Source organism: Sturnira hondurensis, unplaced genomic scaffold (genome assembly GCF_014824575.4).
Source record: "Sturnira hondurensis isolate 20B ecotype Veracruz unplaced genomic scaffold, ASM1482457v3 Scaffold0005036, whole genome shotgun sequence".
NCBI lineage: Eukaryota > Metazoa > Chordata > Mammalia > Chiroptera > Phyllostomidae > Sturnira > Sturnira hondurensis.
Window position 1 is genome coordinate 221,953 of NW_028077667.1, and position 19,037 is coordinate 240,989.

The 19,037-nt window shown below is 54.6% G+C and overlaps 1 protein-coding gene and 1 pseudogene across 1 annotated transcript; one reads left to right on the forward strand and one right to left on the reverse strand.

The window, feature by feature from the left end:
• Window positions 1-740: 740 nt before the first annotated feature.
• Window positions 741-15,620, forward strand: LOC118987127 (proline dehydrogenase 1, mitochondrial-like; annotated as a pseudogene).
• A 1,182-nt stretch (window positions 15,621-16,802) lies between these two features.
• Window positions 16,803-17,741, reverse strand: LOC118987128 (olfactory receptor 8B12-like). The gene has a single exon (XM_037046173.1). The coding sequence runs from the start codon at window positions 17,736-17,738 to the stop codon at window positions 16,803-16,805; it is 936 nt and encodes a 311-aa protein (XP_036902068.1). The 5' UTR covers window positions 17,739-17,741.
• Window positions 17,742-19,037: the final 1,296 nt, after the last annotated feature.

Below are 19,037 nucleotides of genomic sequence, written 5' to 3' on the forward strand. Positions count from 1 at the left end.
CCACCACCTTGCTTGTTCCCTGGGCGGTGAATGTGGAGACACTTCCCTAAAACACTGTGCTGGGTCAGAATTAGGTCACCCTCTGCTTCCTGGTGTGGTGTCCTGAGGGGAAATACAGAGGAGGCCACTGAAAAACCTGCTGTCTCAGGCTGTGGAGTTTGCTCTGGCCTGGGGAGGGCAGGGCAGGAGAGAAAGGTGTCACGTGAGACTCCTGGTCTGGGAACAGAATGTCCGAGACTCACAGCAGCTGATTGGCCTAGGGAGCCCAGCCCCTGCCTAGTGATTTGCTGTCTTGGAGGGGGAGTTCTCTGGCTGAGCACCCCTTTTGTTCCCAGTGTGGACTGTGGCTGCCTGAGGACAAACTAATGAGCTGTGGGTCCCACTATGTCAGGGTGGGAGCTGGGTGGCTTCACAGCGGGATTCTCTCTAGTTTGAGAAGGGTGGCCTGCCTGGGTTCCTTCTCGCCCTGCCGAGGAGCCTGTGCCCTTGCACTGGCCGCAGTCAGGGCCCTTCATCCTGTAGGAGGGCCACTTGTGGGCTCTGGGATGTGAGCAGCGGCCCCTCCCCACCCTAACAGGGTGACAACCATTGATGCTTGTGGCATGTGTCAAGGACTCAGGCCCAGATCTGCTGCCACAGGAGCTGCTTGAGGGGTGGCACCAGGCTTGCAGGCTCTGGTCTGAACTGTTCAGATGCCTCCCTGGCTAACTGGGTGTTTCTAGCCAGGGGTGGCTTTAAACATGCCCTTGGATCCTGCTCTCAGCAGTGACGTGAAGACCATGGACCCAAATGAAAGTGTCAGGTGGGAATGGCCGGGCCTTCCTCAGGTGTCACTGTAAAAGGCACAGAAAGTACAGAGACATTGGAAGGCACGGGAGGCCCAGTTGGCCTCCTGAAGGTGTGATGAGGGGACCCAGGAGGGCATCTCAGGGTGGGAAGCAGAAAGTGGGAGACAGTGGCCATCTAGGGAGGATGTGGGACAGTGTTCCTCAGAACACATGAGAAAGCAGAGGCCAGCGTCCTGACTCCAGGAGAGGGGCCCCACAGGCTGAAAGCCATGGGGGTGGGAAAAGGGACTGGGGTATCTCCCTGATGGTAATGACACCCAGGGACAGTATGGACAGCAGATGTGTCTGTCCTGTTTGCATAGTCCCAGGGCTGGCTGGGGCCCGTCTGGCATCTGGTCCCCGGAGTGGTGGCAGCTGCCCTGGGATGAGTGTGCACAGAGCCTCGCAGGTGCTGCCTGGAACCAGGCCTGGGGAGGCCTGGGCAGCAGGCTTGCTGGCAGGAGCGCCCCTGCAGTCTTGGCTGAGCTCCTGCCCCTCTTGCTGCCTGGCCTGCGTCTCACCAGGGAGTCTGGAGTGAGAGGGGCTGGCCTGGTCTCCCCTCACTGTCTGCTCCTCTCTGAAAGATGTTCCGCTGACAAATCTCGCAGTGCAGCTGCTGAGAACTGAGCTTGAACTTGGCTGAGGGGCTGCTTGGGTCTTCCTGTCACCTTTACAGACCCCTAGGTCACTATGTTCTTTCTCTCCTGCCACCTGCCCCCAGGTGTACTTCGTTCCCTCTTCCAAGTCCTGGGCCATGCACAGGTGTGTGCGTGTGTACACACACATGTGCACAGTAGGGGTTCTCCTCTTTCCCCCCATGGTGCTGTGGCCTCCACTCCCCATGCACCTGACCCGGGGCTGTGCGGCACCCCCGGCCCCTCTGCTCAGCCCATTTCTGAATCGCTCCTCCTCTGTTCTGTGCCCAGGAAGTTCAGGGATGGAAAGAGACCTGGTCTCCAGCAGCTTTCCTGCCACTGAGCATGCTGGGTGAGAGAAAGGGCGAGTCCTTGGAGCCTGCTATATCAGTCAGCTGAATCTCGATCTGTGGTGACTCAGGCCCTGGGAACCTTTCTGTTGGGTAATGGCCCAGTCCAATGGGAGGAAGGCGTGGGGCTGGAAGGCAGGTAACTGTGTGCTGGCTCTCAGAGAGTGGGGCTGTGTGCCACAGAGCAGGCTGAGCCCACCAGCTGCCACCCTCGCTGGTCAGGCCCCTGCCTTAGTGCCCACCATGGACTGTCGTGTTGTGCCTCTACTGTAGTGGATGGCTTTTGCCTGGTTGTACCTGGGCCACAGCTTGGAGGGCGGGGGGCTGATGTAATCGGTGTCCTTGCCCAGGGGCCTCAGGTGGTGGGTGGGGACGGGAGCTCCTTGTTCCTGCAGGAAGGTCAAGTGTGGGACCAACACTGTTACATCCCTCACCCTCTTCTGTCACATCAGGCACTTGCTTCTGCTTGGCATGAAGTGGCCGGAGGAGTGGCTGCCAGACATTCTTGTCCCCAGCCTATGGCTATGGGCTGTACCTCTTTGTGGGGAGCACCTGGCCCCTCTGGATCTTGACCTAGGCATTTTGTCCCATGCCATCCCGGACTCAGGCCCTGGGGTTGTACAGAGGGATGGCTTCCCAGAGGGTGGATGGGCACCTGGGACTTGCTCTGGGGGCAACCAGGTGAAAGTGGCCATAGCTGCTTGACTCACTTGAGGCCTCCACAGGAGCAGGTACCTCTCAGCAGCTTCTCTGGCTTTATCTGGGCGTGGAGGCTCCTGGGGGAAACTCAGCACCCTTCTTTGGTGGGGTGTGAACTGGCTGCAGGTGCCCCGCCCCGCCCTGCCCCGAGGGTCTCACCCAGGGTTGGGAGGCTGTGGGACCAATGCAGGGCTGCAGCTGAGCCCTCTCTGGGTGACTGACTGATGAGGCTTTCAGTACAAATCCCGGTGACAAATGAAGCTGTGGAGGTGCCATCCCTGGGCCGGTGGCAGCGATGGGAGCGTTCCCTTCATCTGAAGACAGCCATGATGCTCAGTCCCAGACTCCTTGGCTGCTGGGAGGAGGAGGTGGGGGCAGGCCAGGCAGGGTGAGGCTGGGGATGGTGGAGAGGCCAGTGTGGCTGAGTGCTGGTCGGGTGGGGCGGCCAGGACCCAGGGCTGCCTCACTGTCCTGTCCTCATGAGGCCCTGGGGTGTTATTCAGGTCTGATGGGAAGTTTTCAATTTAAAAGAAAAACTCTGTTTGCTGCTTGAAACCCAAGGGACAAGAATGAAGCAGGGTGCCAGGTGGCTGGAGGTGGGGGCAGGAGGCCAGCCTCGGGCTCCCGATGGTTGGAGATACCTGGATGTGGGGGTGGAGGGTGAAGCAAGGGGCCTCATTTGCCAATTTGGGGAGTTTTGTGCGCTGGTGGCTGCCTGTCTCCGTTCCTCACCAGCTGGCTCCCTGGCTCTCTGGCTCCACAGCTGTCTCCTCTCAGAGGGCACTCCTTCACAGATGTGCCTGGGCTCTTGAGAGAAAACCCCACCCCCCAGCAGGTGGTCTTACTTCTCATCCACACTCTGGAGGGGCTCCACCCATGGGGATAGTGGAGAGGTCTCACCCTTGAGACCTCTCTGGGGTGCAGGGCTTGGAGGCCAGGTTGCTGTGGAGGCTGCTGCCCCTCCCAGCTCAGAGGAGGTGACCCTGGAGGCACAGTGTCACCTGGGGTGGTGAGTCACTCTTATCTGCCCTGGCTCACCCAGCCCTCCTCACCCAGCCTCCGATGGTCAAGTTCAGGGCTTGGCCTCTAGTGTTCTCTCACCCTGACGGTTTCATACTGTCAGTGGTGCCCAAGGCACCATGACCCTGACCCTTGCCCTCTGTCTTCCTGCAGGTCCTGCACCTCAGAAGCAGAGCAGAAGGACAGAGGTAATGGTGGCCAACAGATGCTCTCACCTCTACCCCCATCCCCCTCCCCATGGCCTGGGTCCTGGAGGGGACACAGCCAGCCCAGGGGACAAGAGGTAGTGCCAAGTTCTGATCCATGTCCCAGGGCACATCCTCATGGTCCTCAGTTAGTCTGGCTCTGCCTGCTGGCCCAGGTCTGCCATGGGGCTAGGACTCTTCCAGGGAGCAGTGAGGGTCCAGGGCTGGGTGGCACTGGGCGCTGGCAAACAGCTGGCAGCACAGTGTGGGGGAGCTGTGGGGCATCTTGGGTGCTGGGCCTGAGGTTGGAGCTGGGTGCAGAGCCGGGTCAGTGCTCAAGCCATTTGCAGGCACCAGTAAGAGAGAGAAGCAGTACCAGGCCCACCTGGCCTTTGGAGACCACAAGGACGGCGTCATCAGTGCCCGCACCTACTTCTTCGCTAATGAAGCCAAGTGTGACAGCCACATGGAGATGTTCCTATGCTGCATTGAGGCTTCAGGTGGGGCCTCACTCTTTGCTGGCTGTTCCCTGGCCAGGCCCAGCCTGGACCGACAGGCAGCAGGTGGACATGTGGTGGGTGAATGGGAGGCCTAGACTGGAGCGCTCACTGAGGGCTCCCTCTCTGTCTGGGCAGCCCTGGTGGTTGTGTGGATGACCTGGGGTGAGCAGGTGGGAGGGTGACAGGGGAGCCACAGGCGAGACTTCAGTCACACTGGGGTCACTTCTGTATCCAGCGCCTCTACAAAGAGCCCACTTGCCTCCAGGAGGGGACTTCCCGCCCCTTTCCTGGGTACCAGGTGCCCGGTGTGGACCTTCAGGAAGGCTTTCAGTGGGTTGACAGCCCTCAGTTCTGGCAGGGGCATGTCTCTGGTTGCACACGGATGTGCCGAGGGCTGCACCATTCGGGGAGCTGGTGCTGGGTCCTGTTTGGTGGAGAATTCCTCTGCACACAGCCTCAGGGCTGGGGCATCTGCCCAGGGAGGCAGGTAGTTGGGGGGTCCCTGAGGCCTTCGTGTCCTGTAGTCTCTGGAAAGCCACCAGGTCACACTGTGCTCCACACTCCCCCACTGTGCATCCTCAGCAGCCACCCTGTGGTGGGAAACTGGGGTCCGCACTTTCCAAACACTTTAAGAAAAGGGATTGCGTGATGGTCAGGAGCAGCCTTCTGAGCGGCGCTGGGAGGCCCTGGCCATTCGGGCCTGCACCTGGCTGTCCAGTGCCAGGGGCGTCTCGGCGGAGCCATGCTCCGGAAGCCAGAGGATGGACACAGATGCAGTGGTTGAGCGATCCCCATGCTCCAGCCTGCTCTCTGCTCTGAGGGCGTATGTTCTGTGAGCCCACTCAGGCAGCCGGGTGCTGATTGCATGGGAGAGGGGGTGGTTGTCGGGGGAGGGTAGGAATGCACAGGCCTCCCCACCGCCTTTCTGACCCATGTGGCAAACACCAATGAGCCAGTGTTCCCACCTCCCGGGTGGGTGGGGGAGCAGCTGTGGTTATGAGTGAGCACAGGCACCTGGTCCTTGATCCCTGACCCCTGACCCCACCACCTGAGCCCTAAGGGCCCTTCCTGTGGCTTCCCACAGGTAGAGCTAGTGATGATGGATTCATAGCCATTAAGCTCACTGCGCTGGGGAGACCACAGGTTCTGGTAAGTGCTGGAAACATCTATGTGCAGAGAGAGTTTGCAGGACCTGGGGGCAGCTGTGAGTATTAAGTGAAAGCTCATGTCCCTGTACCTTTGGGGCTGGGAGCTAGGTACACAGGTGGGCCAGGGAGGGGGCCAGGGAGGGGGTCAAAGGGTATGCAGGGGTTCTGGGGGCAGGGAGCTGGGCATGTGCCTGAGATGGCAGCCCAGGCTTGCACTTGCAGCTGCAGTTCTCAGATGTGCTGACCAAGTGGAGACGGTTCTTCCACCAAATGGCCGCTGAGCAAGGGACACGAGGCTGGAGGTGGAGGCACTGAAGGTGGGCACACTTTCCCTAGTGGTGTGAGTGGGTGGACCTGGTGGGGCTGGGAGGCACCCTGCCAAGGAGGGACTGGCTGGGCTGTGTCTGAAATGGGCTCGTAGGGCCACTTCAGGGCCTGGGGCTCACCCTGAAGCTGCTAGGGTTTGGCTGGGAAGGAGTCTGACTGGAGGCTGAGAACATGCTGGACAGGAGGGTGGCGGGGGGTGGGCTCATCTGGGAGCAGAGTGATGCAGGGCTGCAGGGACAGGCACGAGGCGTCGGGACCTGTAGGGATGGACTCCTCTGTGGATCAGCAGCCTAGCCAGAACCGCATCCTGTTCTCACTAACATGTAATCAGGCCTGAGCTGATCACAAAGCAACAGGCAGGAGAAGTAAGTGTTAGTAAGGGGGGCTCCGGTGCCAGGGGACTGACACCCTCTCACTTCTCAAGGAAAGAGTGGCAAAGATGGGCATTGCATCCAAGAAGGAGATTGACAGCTGGTTCACCACAGAGACCCTAGGCGTGTCGGGGTAAGAGCGGCCCCTGGCTGAGACGGTGGGGACTTCAGCCCCTTTTCAGCTGTGGTTCCAGCTGGGTCCCTGCAGCCTCTCCCAGTCCTGGTCACCCTCCTCAGGTCTGAGGGCCATGACGTGATGGCACCAAGGAAAACACACATGCACAGAGTGGGAGCTGACAGGGAACCCAGAGGCCACAGATGAGGGCCAGTGGCTTGGGCGCAGGGCCACGTGACTGTGCCATTCAGCCGGAGTGCCAGCTGTCCCTGGGCCCCTCCTGGCAGATAGGTGTAGGGTCAGGGCAGCTAATGCCTGGAGAGCCCCTGGCTTCCTCCTTAGGGTACTGGGGGCTGGGACTGAGGTTCCCGGGGCCCCTGGGCTGGTAACAGGCTGCTTTGTGCTTGCACACTGTGTGCTTCTGCCTGCTGTCCGTCGTCCAGCTTCCCCCAAGCCCCATGTGGCCAGTGGTGGTCTTGGCGCAGGCCCTGTGTTTTCCTAGCTGCCACTGCCCCTCTGTACAACATGTGTGTGTTCTGGTTTTCATTTGTTAAACAGAGGATGACGTTTACATTTTATCTGTCTTTTGAAACTGAACACTGGGGCAGGTTCTGTGGGGATTGAGTTTGGGGGTGTTCTGGCTGGTTTGGGGTCTAGGCTCCCCAACAGATCCTGGTGCCATAGGTAAGCCTGCCTGGCTGACTGGAGGAGCTACCGCCGCTCTCCTGACCCACGGTCTCCTGCAGCACCCTGGACCTGCTACTGGAGCAGCCTCTTCCACAGCAGGACTGAGCTCTCCAAGCACCTGGTGGTCCCTAACATGCAGGTGCACCATGCCCCTCACCACTGAGCCCCGTCTCAGGGGATGCCAGGCCGCGAGGGGCAGCATTCCCTGTTGCCTTAGCCTGCTGTCCTCCTGGGCCCCATGAGACCCCGTGGTCTAGGGGGAAGAAGACAGGCCCATCAGTGCCCCACAGAGGGACAGAGACCCACAAGGACAGGAGTGTCTGGGGAACCTTGTGCATGTCATCTGCCTTTGCTTGCTGGGCCACCCCAAACCTCACTGGTCTGAAAGGGCAACACATTTTATTCCTTTGAGGTCTGGGTGCCTCTCAGGTTTCCCAGCTGTTGTATTCAGAGGGTGGCAGGAGCAGGGTCGCTGCAGAGGGTCCCCACCCACATGGCCAGCTGTTGGCCAGGGCTTCCTCACCACATGGCCTCTGGGTTCCCAGAGTGAGTGTCCCCAGGAGCCAGGCAGAAGATCTGTCACCCCTTCTAGCCTAGCCCCAGAAGTCCCACAGCATCACCTCTGCCCGATCCTGCTGGTTACACACAGTCACCAGGCCGGCCTGTGTTCTCGAGGAGGGATGAGACCCCACCTGCCCATGGGGGGCGCTGTCTAGGAATTTGAAGCCATGTGGAAACCATCTCCTAAGCTGGGATGTGAACAAGCAGCAGAAGCAACCATGGCCTTCCATGAACCTCCAGCCTAGGCCACTGAGGGCCCAGCCCCCACACTGAGACACTGAGGAGCCCTGGCCCCGGAGCACCTTGGACAGGGTTGGCGGGCAGGTGGGGCAAGCAGAGGGCCCAGGGCTGTGCAGGCCTGCAGAGCGTGTGCCCACCCCCTCCATGTGCCAGACCGATGCCAACCTGCCCCACTCCCTGAAGGCCACCACTAGGGGGTGGTGCCTCTGTCCCCTGTCAGTTTGTGCTGAGAGCTGTCCCTGTCTTCCTGTAGCCCTGGTTCTTTCTCTGAGTCCACTCCCTGCTTGGGTCTGAGACTTTCCCAGTGGTCGGGTGGGCCAAAGGCAGCTTCCTTAGTTGTCTGGGGGCAAAAGGGGGAACCCTCAGGTTACTGGGGAGGCTGTGGGAGCAGACAGATGCCTTGGGGGTAGGTCTGACCTGAGGCAGTTGACTGTCTGGCTGGAAGGTTATGCCTCCAAGTGGCCTTGTTGCTGGGTCACCAGGTGGCCTCAGGGCAGGGCACTGACCTTCATGCACAAACAGGGTGGAGGAGGGGCCCAGGTAAAGGGGTCTCGCTGGTCCTAGGGACCAGGCAACAGGTATTGGTAGCCTCTGGGCCAGAGTTGGGGAGCACTGCCTTCGAGAGTAGCCTGACCATGTACCGCCGCCCAGACAGGACAGCTGGAGCCTATGCTCTCAGGGTTCACCGAGGAGGAGGAGTAGCAGATGACGAGGATGCTGCAGAGAATGGATGTCCTGGCCAAGGTCGAGGGCCTGGGATGTGCCCGGGGGCTGGGGGGCACCTGCCTCTCCTGAGACCCTGACAAACCCTCTCTCCCACCCCTGACCTCTAAGAAAGCCTCGGAGGTGGGGGTGTGGCTGATGGTGGACGCTGAGCAGACCTACTTCCAGCCGGCCATCAGCTGCCTGATGCTAGAAATGCAGCGCAAGTTCAACGTGGAGAAGCCTCTCGTTTTCCACAGGTACCAGTGCTACCTCAGGGTGAGGCCCGCCACCTCCCCACTAGGGGGGCCACTGGGGGAAAGGCGGGCCCCTCCCATGGGCCCCTGGTCCCAGAAGAGGGTGTCGAAANGGGTTCACCGAGGAGGAGGAGCAGCAGATGACGAGGATGCTGCAGAGAATGGATGTCCTGGCCAAGGTCGAGGGCCCGGGATGTGCCCGGGGGCTGGGGGGCACCTGCCTCTCCTGAGACCCTGACAAACCCTCTCTCCCACCCCTGACCTCTAAGAAAGCCTCCGAGGTGGGGGTGTGGCTGATGGTGGACGTTGAGCAGACCTACTTCCAGCCGGCCATCAGCTGCCTGATGCTAGAAATGCAGCGCAAGTTCAACGTGGAGAAGCCTCTCGTTTTCCACAGGTACCAGTGCTACCTCAGGGTGAGGCCCGCCACCTCCCCACTAGGGGGGCCACTGGGGGAAAGGCGGGCCCCTCCCATGGGCCCCTGGTCCCAGAAGAGGGTGTCGAAAGGGCAGGAAGACGAGGAGGGAGCTTGTTTAAGGCCCACACGATGTGCTTTCACCCCCAGACATCAAAGCCTTCAGGAATGACCCTTTTCTCCCATCTCTCGGGTGGGTCCCTCTGAAAACCTGATGGAGGCTCTGGCCCTTCTTGGGAAGATGATGGGGCTCCAGTTGTGCAGCATCTTCAGTGACTCCTCAGGGCGGAGGCCCCTCGCCCAAACCGAGAATGGGCCACTGCTGGGGGCGAGTGAGGTGTCTGGGGGCGGTGGGGTAGGTAGGTGCTGAGGCTGTGGGGGCAGGGGGCTCTCCAGGCAGATGCCCACCCCTTAGTCTGCCTGAGGAGACTGCCATGTACCATGGCTGCTGGCACCTGGCCTATCCTTTTGAAGGACTGTCTCCAGGCCAAACAGAAGCTGCAGGTGGCCCTTCTGTCAGCATTCCTTGAAGGCAGGGTTTCAAGGGCCCCCCTCACCCACACCTGTTTCCCAGATCCTGAGCACCCATAGGGTACCAGGCACCTCGGCCAGCTGCTGCCACTGCCCTGGTGCCCCTGGCAGACTATACCCCTGAGGCTCTTGGGCCCAGGAAGGCCCTAGAGGGTGCTGGCTGGAGAGGAGCTCACCTAGGTACTGACTTTTGAGCATGACTCTGCAGGACGCCTAGGACAGTGTCACCCTGGACTTGGAACTAGCTCGCCATGAAGGCTGGTGTTTTCTGGTTCGCAGGCCCGTGCTCAATCCACTGAGAGAGGGGGGCTGGTGTTTTGGAGCCAAGCTGGTGCGGGGAGCATACATGGCCCAGGAGCGGGCCGGAGCCGCAGAGATTGGCTATAGGGACCCCATCAACCCCACCTACGAGGCCATCAACGCCACGTACCACAGGTGCGCCGGGCCTCCTTGGCTCCCAGGGCCTCGGCCACCTGGGGAGGGGAGTAAGGAAGCATTGATGGAGATGTCCCTTCTTGGGGCTGGAGCTGAGCTGATGGACCCCCATCCAAAGGAGGAGCAGCCCTGGAGGTCAGAAGCTTCTGGGAGGAGCAAGGCTTTTGCCCTGAGGCCTGAACTGATTATTTTTCTCTGCCTTTGCTTTACTTTTTCAAACACATTAAGGTGGCTCTTCAACATAGAAAAGTTGACTGGACCGAACTAAGCTGGCCTGAGTCCCAGCAGCTCCTGCTGGTGCCCGAGTGGCCCTGCCCACACTGCACTCGCTTGGCTTCCGGGACCGCCCATTGTGGTGTCTGATGCAGTGTGGACTGGCCGACCTCATGCCATTTCTCTCGGAGGCTGTGTGGATAGTTGTAAATTCAGAGACCGCAGTGCCTCCTCTCACCGCCTGGCATTTGCTGGTGCGGCCCACGTGGTGGCTGGTGCAGCGTGATCACTCCTGTCCTTGCTTTTGTGAAAAAGCTGGACCTGAGTCCCCCAGGTCAGTGGCAGACCATCACAGCTGTTGCTGGAAACGGAGCTGCCGGGTCAGGTAACAAGCACCTGGCCAAATCGTTTTCACTGCCAGACAGAGGCGCTGTTCAGCGCTGCCCTGGCACAGGGAGCCCACCCACCCTAAATTTCCTGGAGGACCCTTTCCTGAAGCTGAACCCGCATCTGTCATGGGTACACAGGGCACCGTGCCTCAGCTCCGTCCCTCTGAATGTGTAGTGCTGAGCTGCTCGCCTTTTCTCTTACAAGGCACTGGGGAGGGACAGGTGCTCCTTGCCTCGGTTCTGTCGCCATGAGCACCTTTAGAACGGGAGGGCTTGCTGGACGACCCTGGGCCTTTGCCAATGTGGGGGACACTCTGGGCCCAGGCTCATGTGCTACCCGCCCCACCCCCAGGTGCCTCAATTATGTCCTGGAGGAGCTGAAGCACAACGCCAAAGCCAAAGTGATGGTGGCCTCCCACAGCAAGGACACAGTGTGCTTCACGTTGCGGAGGTAGGCGTCCCCTCCCCTGCTCCCACAGTGGTCCAGGTGCTCCCCAGTCAGGGCAGGGCTGGGGCGAGCAGCATGTACAGAGTGACCTGCTGGACACAGTGGGCACTGGGGGGACCTCTGCAGGGCAGGCTGGAGTGCCTCCCAGGCCCCCACCCCGCCAGGGCCGCCTGGGCATTGGCTCTACAGTAGAAAAGGGTATTTGCAGTTCATTTGGTTTTTGAAATTAAAACCTTACTGAAGTTTCAAATTCAAATAAGTTTATTAGGTGACTGAAAAAGCTCATTAAAATGCAGCCAGACAGTGTGAAATGTTGGAATGCCTCAGGCCTCTGATGCTTGGTCTCTTTATGAACAATCCCCCACCCCCACCATGGAGCAAAACTGCCAGAATCCTTACAAGCCAAATACAGGAGTAAGGTGAAGCAAATCCTTTCATATTCCATGTTCTTCTATGTCATGCCCTAACCCAAGCGGCCCACACCAGAGCTTCTAGTTCCCCTGCTTCTCCCCATCCTCTGCCTTCCAGGGACTCAGGCCCAGCACCTGGTCTTGCAGGCCCTCATTTCTCCAGAGTAAAGCAGGGGTCCCCATCCCACAGTGGGAGCACCACAAGCCCAGGACTTGCTGCTGAGTGGGGCCTCCCGAAGGGGAAGGTGCAGCCTGGAGAGCTGGCTGCTTGTTCTACACCCACCCAGTAACGTCGCTTTGCTCACAGTGGTGCTGCTTTTTCAGTGTGAAGTTGTAACTGAAAACCACCATTTCCAATGCATGGCAGGGGCAGCCATTGCCCTTGGGAACCTGGGCACCAGGGCGCCCTCCTGAGTGCGGCTGCCAGGGTTGGGGGTCTGGCTGTTTGTGGTGGGGGCAGAGCAGAGTCCCAGCTGTTGTCTTCCCTGCACCCCTGGGGCCTTCTTAGGTCCTCATTTCCCACCTTGGACTCCCCAGTCTTGTTGCTGGATGTAGGGGGGCCGGTTTTTGTGCACAGCAGGGATGAGTTCTGGCTTCAACTGTTAAAATGAAGACGATGCAGCTGCCAATTTTAGAATGTGGCTTTCCTTTAGGATTAAGAATGGTATTCTGTGGTGGAACTTCGATCAAGGTTTGATCCCTCGGGTGCCGGGGTCCTCCTCTGGGCAGCAGCGTGCCCGGGAGGCCGGCGGGTGGAAGGTGCCGCCCCGCAAGCTTCAATTACGAAGGCAGTGGCATGCACTGTGGCCTGCCCTGGTGCCCACCTTTACAGCTGGGGTCACGGGCTTGTCTACTCGGAGGCCGGCTAGGCGGAGAACTAGGAAAGTTCTCAGTGTGGAGCTGGCCCTCTGAAGGGCTCCCTTTCTTCCGAACCTCCCCACTGAGAGACATCACAGCAGCCCCTGCCCCGGATGCACTCTCCCCGTCCTGAGGGCCACCAACATGTGAGCAGCACTAACAGGAGTGGGAGCCACATCCCTTAAGTCTCTGTGTGCTGGTGGCCACATTACAAGGAAACAATGAGGTTGATGTCAATAATCTGTTTCAATTAACCCAGCACATTCAAGCTGTTAGCATCTAAACACACATTTGGTGTTTCTGGAAAACGATGAGACGCTCTGCATCCTCCTTTCACACCGTCTTCACAGCCCCACGTGCTTCACACTGGCAGCACCAGCCACCTTCCAAAGGCTCCGTGGCACTGGTCGCTGCCTCATGGAACACAGCAACCAGCAGGGGTGACAAAGAGCCTGGCTGGGGTTGTGGGGGTGCCAGGCGTGAGGCACCGAAGTGGAGTGGCTGGAAGAAGGGGCAGCTAGAGGGCTGCAATCAGCCACAGGTCGGGCAGGCAGCCAGGTGGGGCCTCCTCTCTTGAGTCAGAGCACCAGCAATGTGGGTCCAGGGCAGCAGGAGGGGAGGCTGGCTAGGGAGGGAGGGAACCTGGTAGTCAGAGGCTGAGGTGGGAGCTGCAGGACAGAGCTCCTGCCCTGGCTCCACTCTGAGGGGTGGAGGGGATAGCATGTGGGTGGCCGTCTGAGGATGGCAAAGGGGCTCAGAGCCAGCATAGGGTCCAGGGGGCTCACCTGCTGCCTTGCCCCGTTACAGGATGGAGGACTTGGGCCTGCACCCTGCTGACTGCCAGGTGTACTTTGGACAGCTGCTGGGCATGTGTGACACGATCAGCTTTCCACTGGGTGAGCAAGAGGGCCTCCCTGGGGGAGGGGTGGCGTGGGACGCTGGGCAGGGCTGGGACTCACGGCCTCTGCCTGTGCTCACAGGTCAGGCAGGCTTCCCTGTGTACAAGTACGTGCCCTATGGCCCTGTGATGGAGGTGCTGCTCCACCTGTCCCGCCGTGCCCCACAGAATAGCAGTGTCATGAAGGATGCCCTGTGGGACGTCTAACCCCACCATACCTGCCCGTCGGTGTTAGGTCCACTACCAAAGCTATCCTCCTCCCTGTCCATCATTCAGTGTTGAAGTGCCTCAAATTTCCAACCTCATGTTTCTTATCTCCTCATCCCAAGTCATTTCATTTCTATCGTTTACATAGCATCTGTTTTTTAAAATTTTCACCCAAGGATTTGTTGTTTCTTAAAAGTTGATTTTAGATAGTAAAGAGAGCCAGAGAAACATCAATTGTTTGCCTCTTGCACCAGCCCTGACTGGGGATGCAACCTGTCCAGGACAGGGCTCCCACCAACTGAGGCACCCAGCCAGGACATTCCATTGCTGAAAGAACTCACGGGACTCAAATGTTTTACAATCACAGAGCAGTTTATCACGAGTAAAGACGAAAACAATAGCTGGGATGGTACATAATGAGAGGGATCCAGATATTTCTGGCCCTGGCTTCCGAATCCTCCCACTACTGGGCTGCACAAGATCCACTCGGTCTCCAGGCCATAGAGCACCACCAGCATCCACAGGAAGTATCTTGGTACAAAAAGTCCTAAGTCTGCTATTCTAGTACTACTCTGGTACTATAGGCATAGTCCACCCATGTGACCAGCATGAACTGTTGAAGTCCCCCAGGCTCCTCTGAAACCAGGTTCTATTTTTACGGAATTATTATAATTCAATTATTTTTACCCTATGATATTGGCCAAAACAGGTCAGGGACTCATGGTTCTAAAGCCTCATTTCTCTTTAGGATTTATATTCCATTGCACTTCCAGTGGTCAGCACAACTGGTAGTTGCCCAGTGTACATGTCTAGCTCAGATCTATGTCCTGGAAGGATGCATATTCTGTGACCCAGTGAATCCACCTCTATGGATAGGCCCAAGAGAAATGAGTGTATTTCAAAGAAACTACATGTCAAGAATATTCATAGCAGCTTTATTAATAATATGCAGAAACAAAGAATTCCATACATTTACACAATGGAATTCTATGCTGCATAAAGGAAGAAGGAACTACTACCCTTTGCAACATCATGGATGGAACTGGAAAGCATTACGCTGAGTGAAATAAGCCAGGCGGTGAAAGACAAATACCTTATGATATCACCGTTAACAGGGATCTAAACAAAACAAACAAGCAAGCAAAATATGACCAAAGACACTGAAATAGGGAACATGCTGACAGGGTCCAGAGGGGAGAGGGGAGAGAATGATAGGGGGAAAGGGGATGGACTCACATGAACAAGTATAAAGGACACATGGACAATAACTAAGGGTGGGGGGTGGAAATGGGAGGGAGGTGGGGAGAATGGGCTGGGGGGCGGGCAGGGTTGGGAATATAAGACAGAAAGCTGTACTAGAACAAGAATTAAATAAAAAAATTATAAAAATAAATAAATTAATTAAAAAAGACTCAAAATAAGAGAAATGTCCATAAAGAGAATAGTTGATAAATAAATTGCTCTGTATTTATACACTTGAACACTACACAGCAATAATAAAGAGCAAAGTACCTGTTCATACATTATGGGTAAGATGCACAATACCTCTATATTATGAGAAAGAACCCAGACATGAAGAAACAAATGCAGTATTTAACATTTATAGGAAGCTCGAGGACAAGTGAATTTGCTCTGTAACAAAAACAGTGAGAATAGCAGCTATTTCCAGGAAGAGATTGGAGAGTAATATTTACTGGGCAGAGGCAGACAGGGATATTCTGAAACAAAGATTTGTATCTTAGGATAGGTGCTGGTTACATGGCCTTACAGATGTGAAAAAAAATGCATTGAGCACTCAAGATTTTTCTGTATATAAACCATACTTCAACTTAAAAGGGGGCGGTATTGTTTTTCCATCTACTAACCTTCTACTGATCCTCCATCATTCTCCCTGCATTCCCAACACATCAGTGTCCTGGATTCAGTGGTCATCCCCTCCACTGCACTACCCAAATCACAACCATCCCCTGCACTTCCACCCCTTTTTTTACATGTCCTCATTACCAGAGTCATTCTCAGGGGTAAGATGATCCATTTGTCCAACATTTCCTTTTCTCCTAATAGAAAAAAAACTTTCCTAGCAAAAGTTTACAAGTCAAAATATCTTGCAAACAGTTCCCATACCATTTCTTCTACCAATAAAAGAGTTGTGTTCAGACCAAAAATTGTTCTCTTACTTTATGCAGGTCTAGCAGAATTAACCCCTGCATCAGTGTGGTGGGTAGGGTGGTAATATAGGTGTGATAATTTATAGTTTTCATTTAAACATTTCACCGTAAATGTCATATGGTATGTTTGAATGTGATATTGTTATGTTACAGAATTACAGGCTTATGATTTTTTGATAAAAGATTTTATAATTAAAAGGGGGTGTTTTTTGGTGTGAGACCCTGGATTAAGCTGTACCTTCGTTTTCCCAATACTGTGAATACACAACCTGTCCTGAGACCACCCTTGCTTTCCTTAGTTGTTACTGTTCAAAGATCACAGCTCTACACAATGCCTTAAAATACAAGGGCAAATGCCTCCCTAATAAATTGTTGCTTCAACTGCTCTCATGGCTCGCTTGCACCCCAAACTATTACTCGATTACAGCATTCAAACCCTTGAACTGAAGCCTCAGATTCTATTTTATTAGTCAGGAAATAACTCTTTTAAATCTGCACATCTGTCTGTTAAAGCTCTAATAAGTGAGTCTCTGTCCTTAGAGCTCTGTACACCATCTTAATGGGCACCATGCTTGACTCTAGATAAAATGTTCCCTCTGAAAAACTTTAAAACATGTAAAAAGTCATTGTGCCAAGATCAAATCACTACGTTTTTTCACCTTCAACATTCCTGCAAAATTGATTTTCCAAAATTAACCCTAGAAAAGATTCATGACATTCCTATAAATAGAATGAGACCTCTTTAAATGCAAAATTAAAAAACAAAAAACCAAAAAACCCACCTGAAATGAAACTTACTATGAAAAAGATGGATCAAGAAAATATGACTGAAGGAAAGCAGAGCTGTGTGGATACAAGCCCAGGGCCCAGATTCCAGACCCAGGTCTGGCACCAGCTGTGTGCATGTCTAGGAGCAACCTGCAAAATATGTGTCTACAGTATGCAACGTGTCACACAAGAGCCGGATCTAAATGGTTTCTTACAGCAATTCAACAGTGACCCTATATAACTGTGGAACAATTTTCATAAAAAATGATTAGAATACTTAGAAAGTAGTAAGGAACGAAGGGAAATAGTATACTTGAGAACAAATTTAAAATGTCTTCTACCTACAGAAGAGCAGGTTTGGATATTTGTTTCCCTCATTGGAAAACCAAGAAAACCACTCTGGTCAACAAAGCTTTGGATCTCTTTTCTCAGCCATTTTCAATAGAAGATGTTTCTGCTAAAGCATTTCTTCACGGCTAATTTGACATCTTTGTTCCTCAGGCTGTAGATTAGTGGGTTCAACATGGGCACCACAATGGTATAGAAGAGAGAAGACACTTTCCCCTGGTCAAGGGGTAAAATAGAAGGTGGTTTGAGATACATAAAAGCTCCTGAAGCAAAGAAAAGAGAAACTGCAATTATGTGAGAACTGCAGGTACTAAAGGCTTTGGATCTGCCCTCAGTAGAACTAATGTGGAAAATGCTGGAAAGAATGAAGCCATAAGAGAGAAAAACAATCACAAAGGGCACCACAATGCCAAAGGACGCAAGAATAAAGACCACCAGAGTATTTGTGTAAGAGTTATTACAGGAGAGCTCAAGGAGGGGAAGGATATCACACATATAATGATTGACAAGGTTTTCTGCACAAAAAGTCAGAAACAGCATGTTCACTAAATAACCTAAGGACCCCAAAACACTAATTCCGTAGACACCCAGCAAAAGAAATAAACACACCTGAGGAGACATGGTGACCGTGTACAACAGTGGTTTACAGATGGCCACATAGCGGTCATATGCCATTGCTGACAGGATGAGGCATTCAGAAATGACAAAGAAACAGAAGAAAAAGAGCTGAGTCATACACCCTGTGTAGGAGATGATGTTCTTCTTTAAGACAAAACTCATCAGCATTTTGGGGATGATGGTAGAGGAGTAACTGAAGTCAATTAAGGACAAGTTGAAGAGGAAAAAGTACATGGGGGTGTGCAGGTGAGAGTTCAGCCCAATCAGTATTATCAAGCCCAGGTTTCCTACCATGGTGACCACATAGAAGGCTAGAAACAGGAAGAAGAGAGGGAGCTGGAGTCTTGCCTGGTCTGTTAAGCCTGCAAGGATAAATTCTGTCACAGAGGAGGTGTTATGTGCAGCCATCCTCTTCTGGGATAGTCTGGGAGGGAAAAAGAAGAGTTGCTCTCATAGAGAGAGAAAAACAACTCAGTCTTGAGAGTGGAACTTAGAGTTGAGATGGCATCTGCTTGTTCCTGCATCTCTGTTTTTATGGTCCCCACATGGCTTCAACCATCCTAGTAACTGTTGGTTGGTGAAATTTGGCTCCAGAATAAGGGCTCATCCAACTGAGGGGAAAGTCCACAAAGCTCTGCTGGGAGCATCCTGAAACTTTACAGTGACCCTCTTCTGCTACTGCCTGCCCTCTACAGCCCTGGACCAAGATTTGTGTGATCTGGGCCCATCTCTCCAGTGCTGTTGGGAAGCAGAAGCCAGTTGCCCTAGACCTTCCACCTTTGGTCAGTGCTGGTCAGAACAGGAAGATGAGGCTCTGTTGCCCTGAGTCTTTAGACGGAATGGCTGTGGATATACTATGTGAAAATAATACTGGAGCAATAAGGAAAAGTATTAACTAAACCTAAGAAAAAAGAAACGCTTGCCGAGAACTAACTATGCTAATGGCACTGTTCTAAGTGCTCTGGGGCATTTTAATTAAACTGGTTGAACAGGTGAGGACACTGGACTCAAGTCCCTGTCCTAAGTGGCAGCAGAATGGGAACTCAGGGTGTCTGGCTCCGGGGTTCGGTCTTTGTACCCTAATCACTCTGGTATGGCACAGACCAGGTCAGGCAGGCACTCACCCTCCATCTGCCTGCAGTCACAGTGCTGGACTCTGCTGGCTCCCACCCATCTCTCTCATGGAGACTCAGATGGCCCTGGTGACAAGAAAGGGACAACTCAGAGCTCAGACTGCTCTGCTTCTGCTTCTCTCTTTAAAATTCAAAGCCTTTACTTTGTCTTCGTTCTCCTGTCGAGCTGAATAACATGGTCTGTGACCTACTTCATCCCCACCCTCCAGTCCAGCTTCCAGGGATGGAACAGCACTTTTATAACATGCATGAATACCCAGAAACTGAAGAGTGTTATTCTGGATTAGGGACCACAGTGACCTAGTTACAGGAATTCCCTAAGGATCCTTGCTCTCTAAGGAAGAGGAAATGTTTGTTTACACCCCTGATGTTGCCTGGCGGGGCTTTTAATGGGCTTTGCTTTCATTCAGGTTACATCTTTATAAGTGCCATTAAGAACAAAGCACCTGGGAAAAGATTTCTTGTACTGAGTGCTTACCGTATACTGACCTCTATATCTGACCCAGCATCCTCATCTGAAAGATCCAGAAAAACGCATACATAATTGTACCGTGTTTATTCCTCAGAATGACCT

Excerpts from the sequence above, each read along its gene's own strand:
- LOC118987128 (XM_037046173.1), bottom strand. The coding sequence starts at position 17,738 with ATGGCTGCACATAACACCTCCTCTGTGACAGAATTTATCCTTGCAGGC.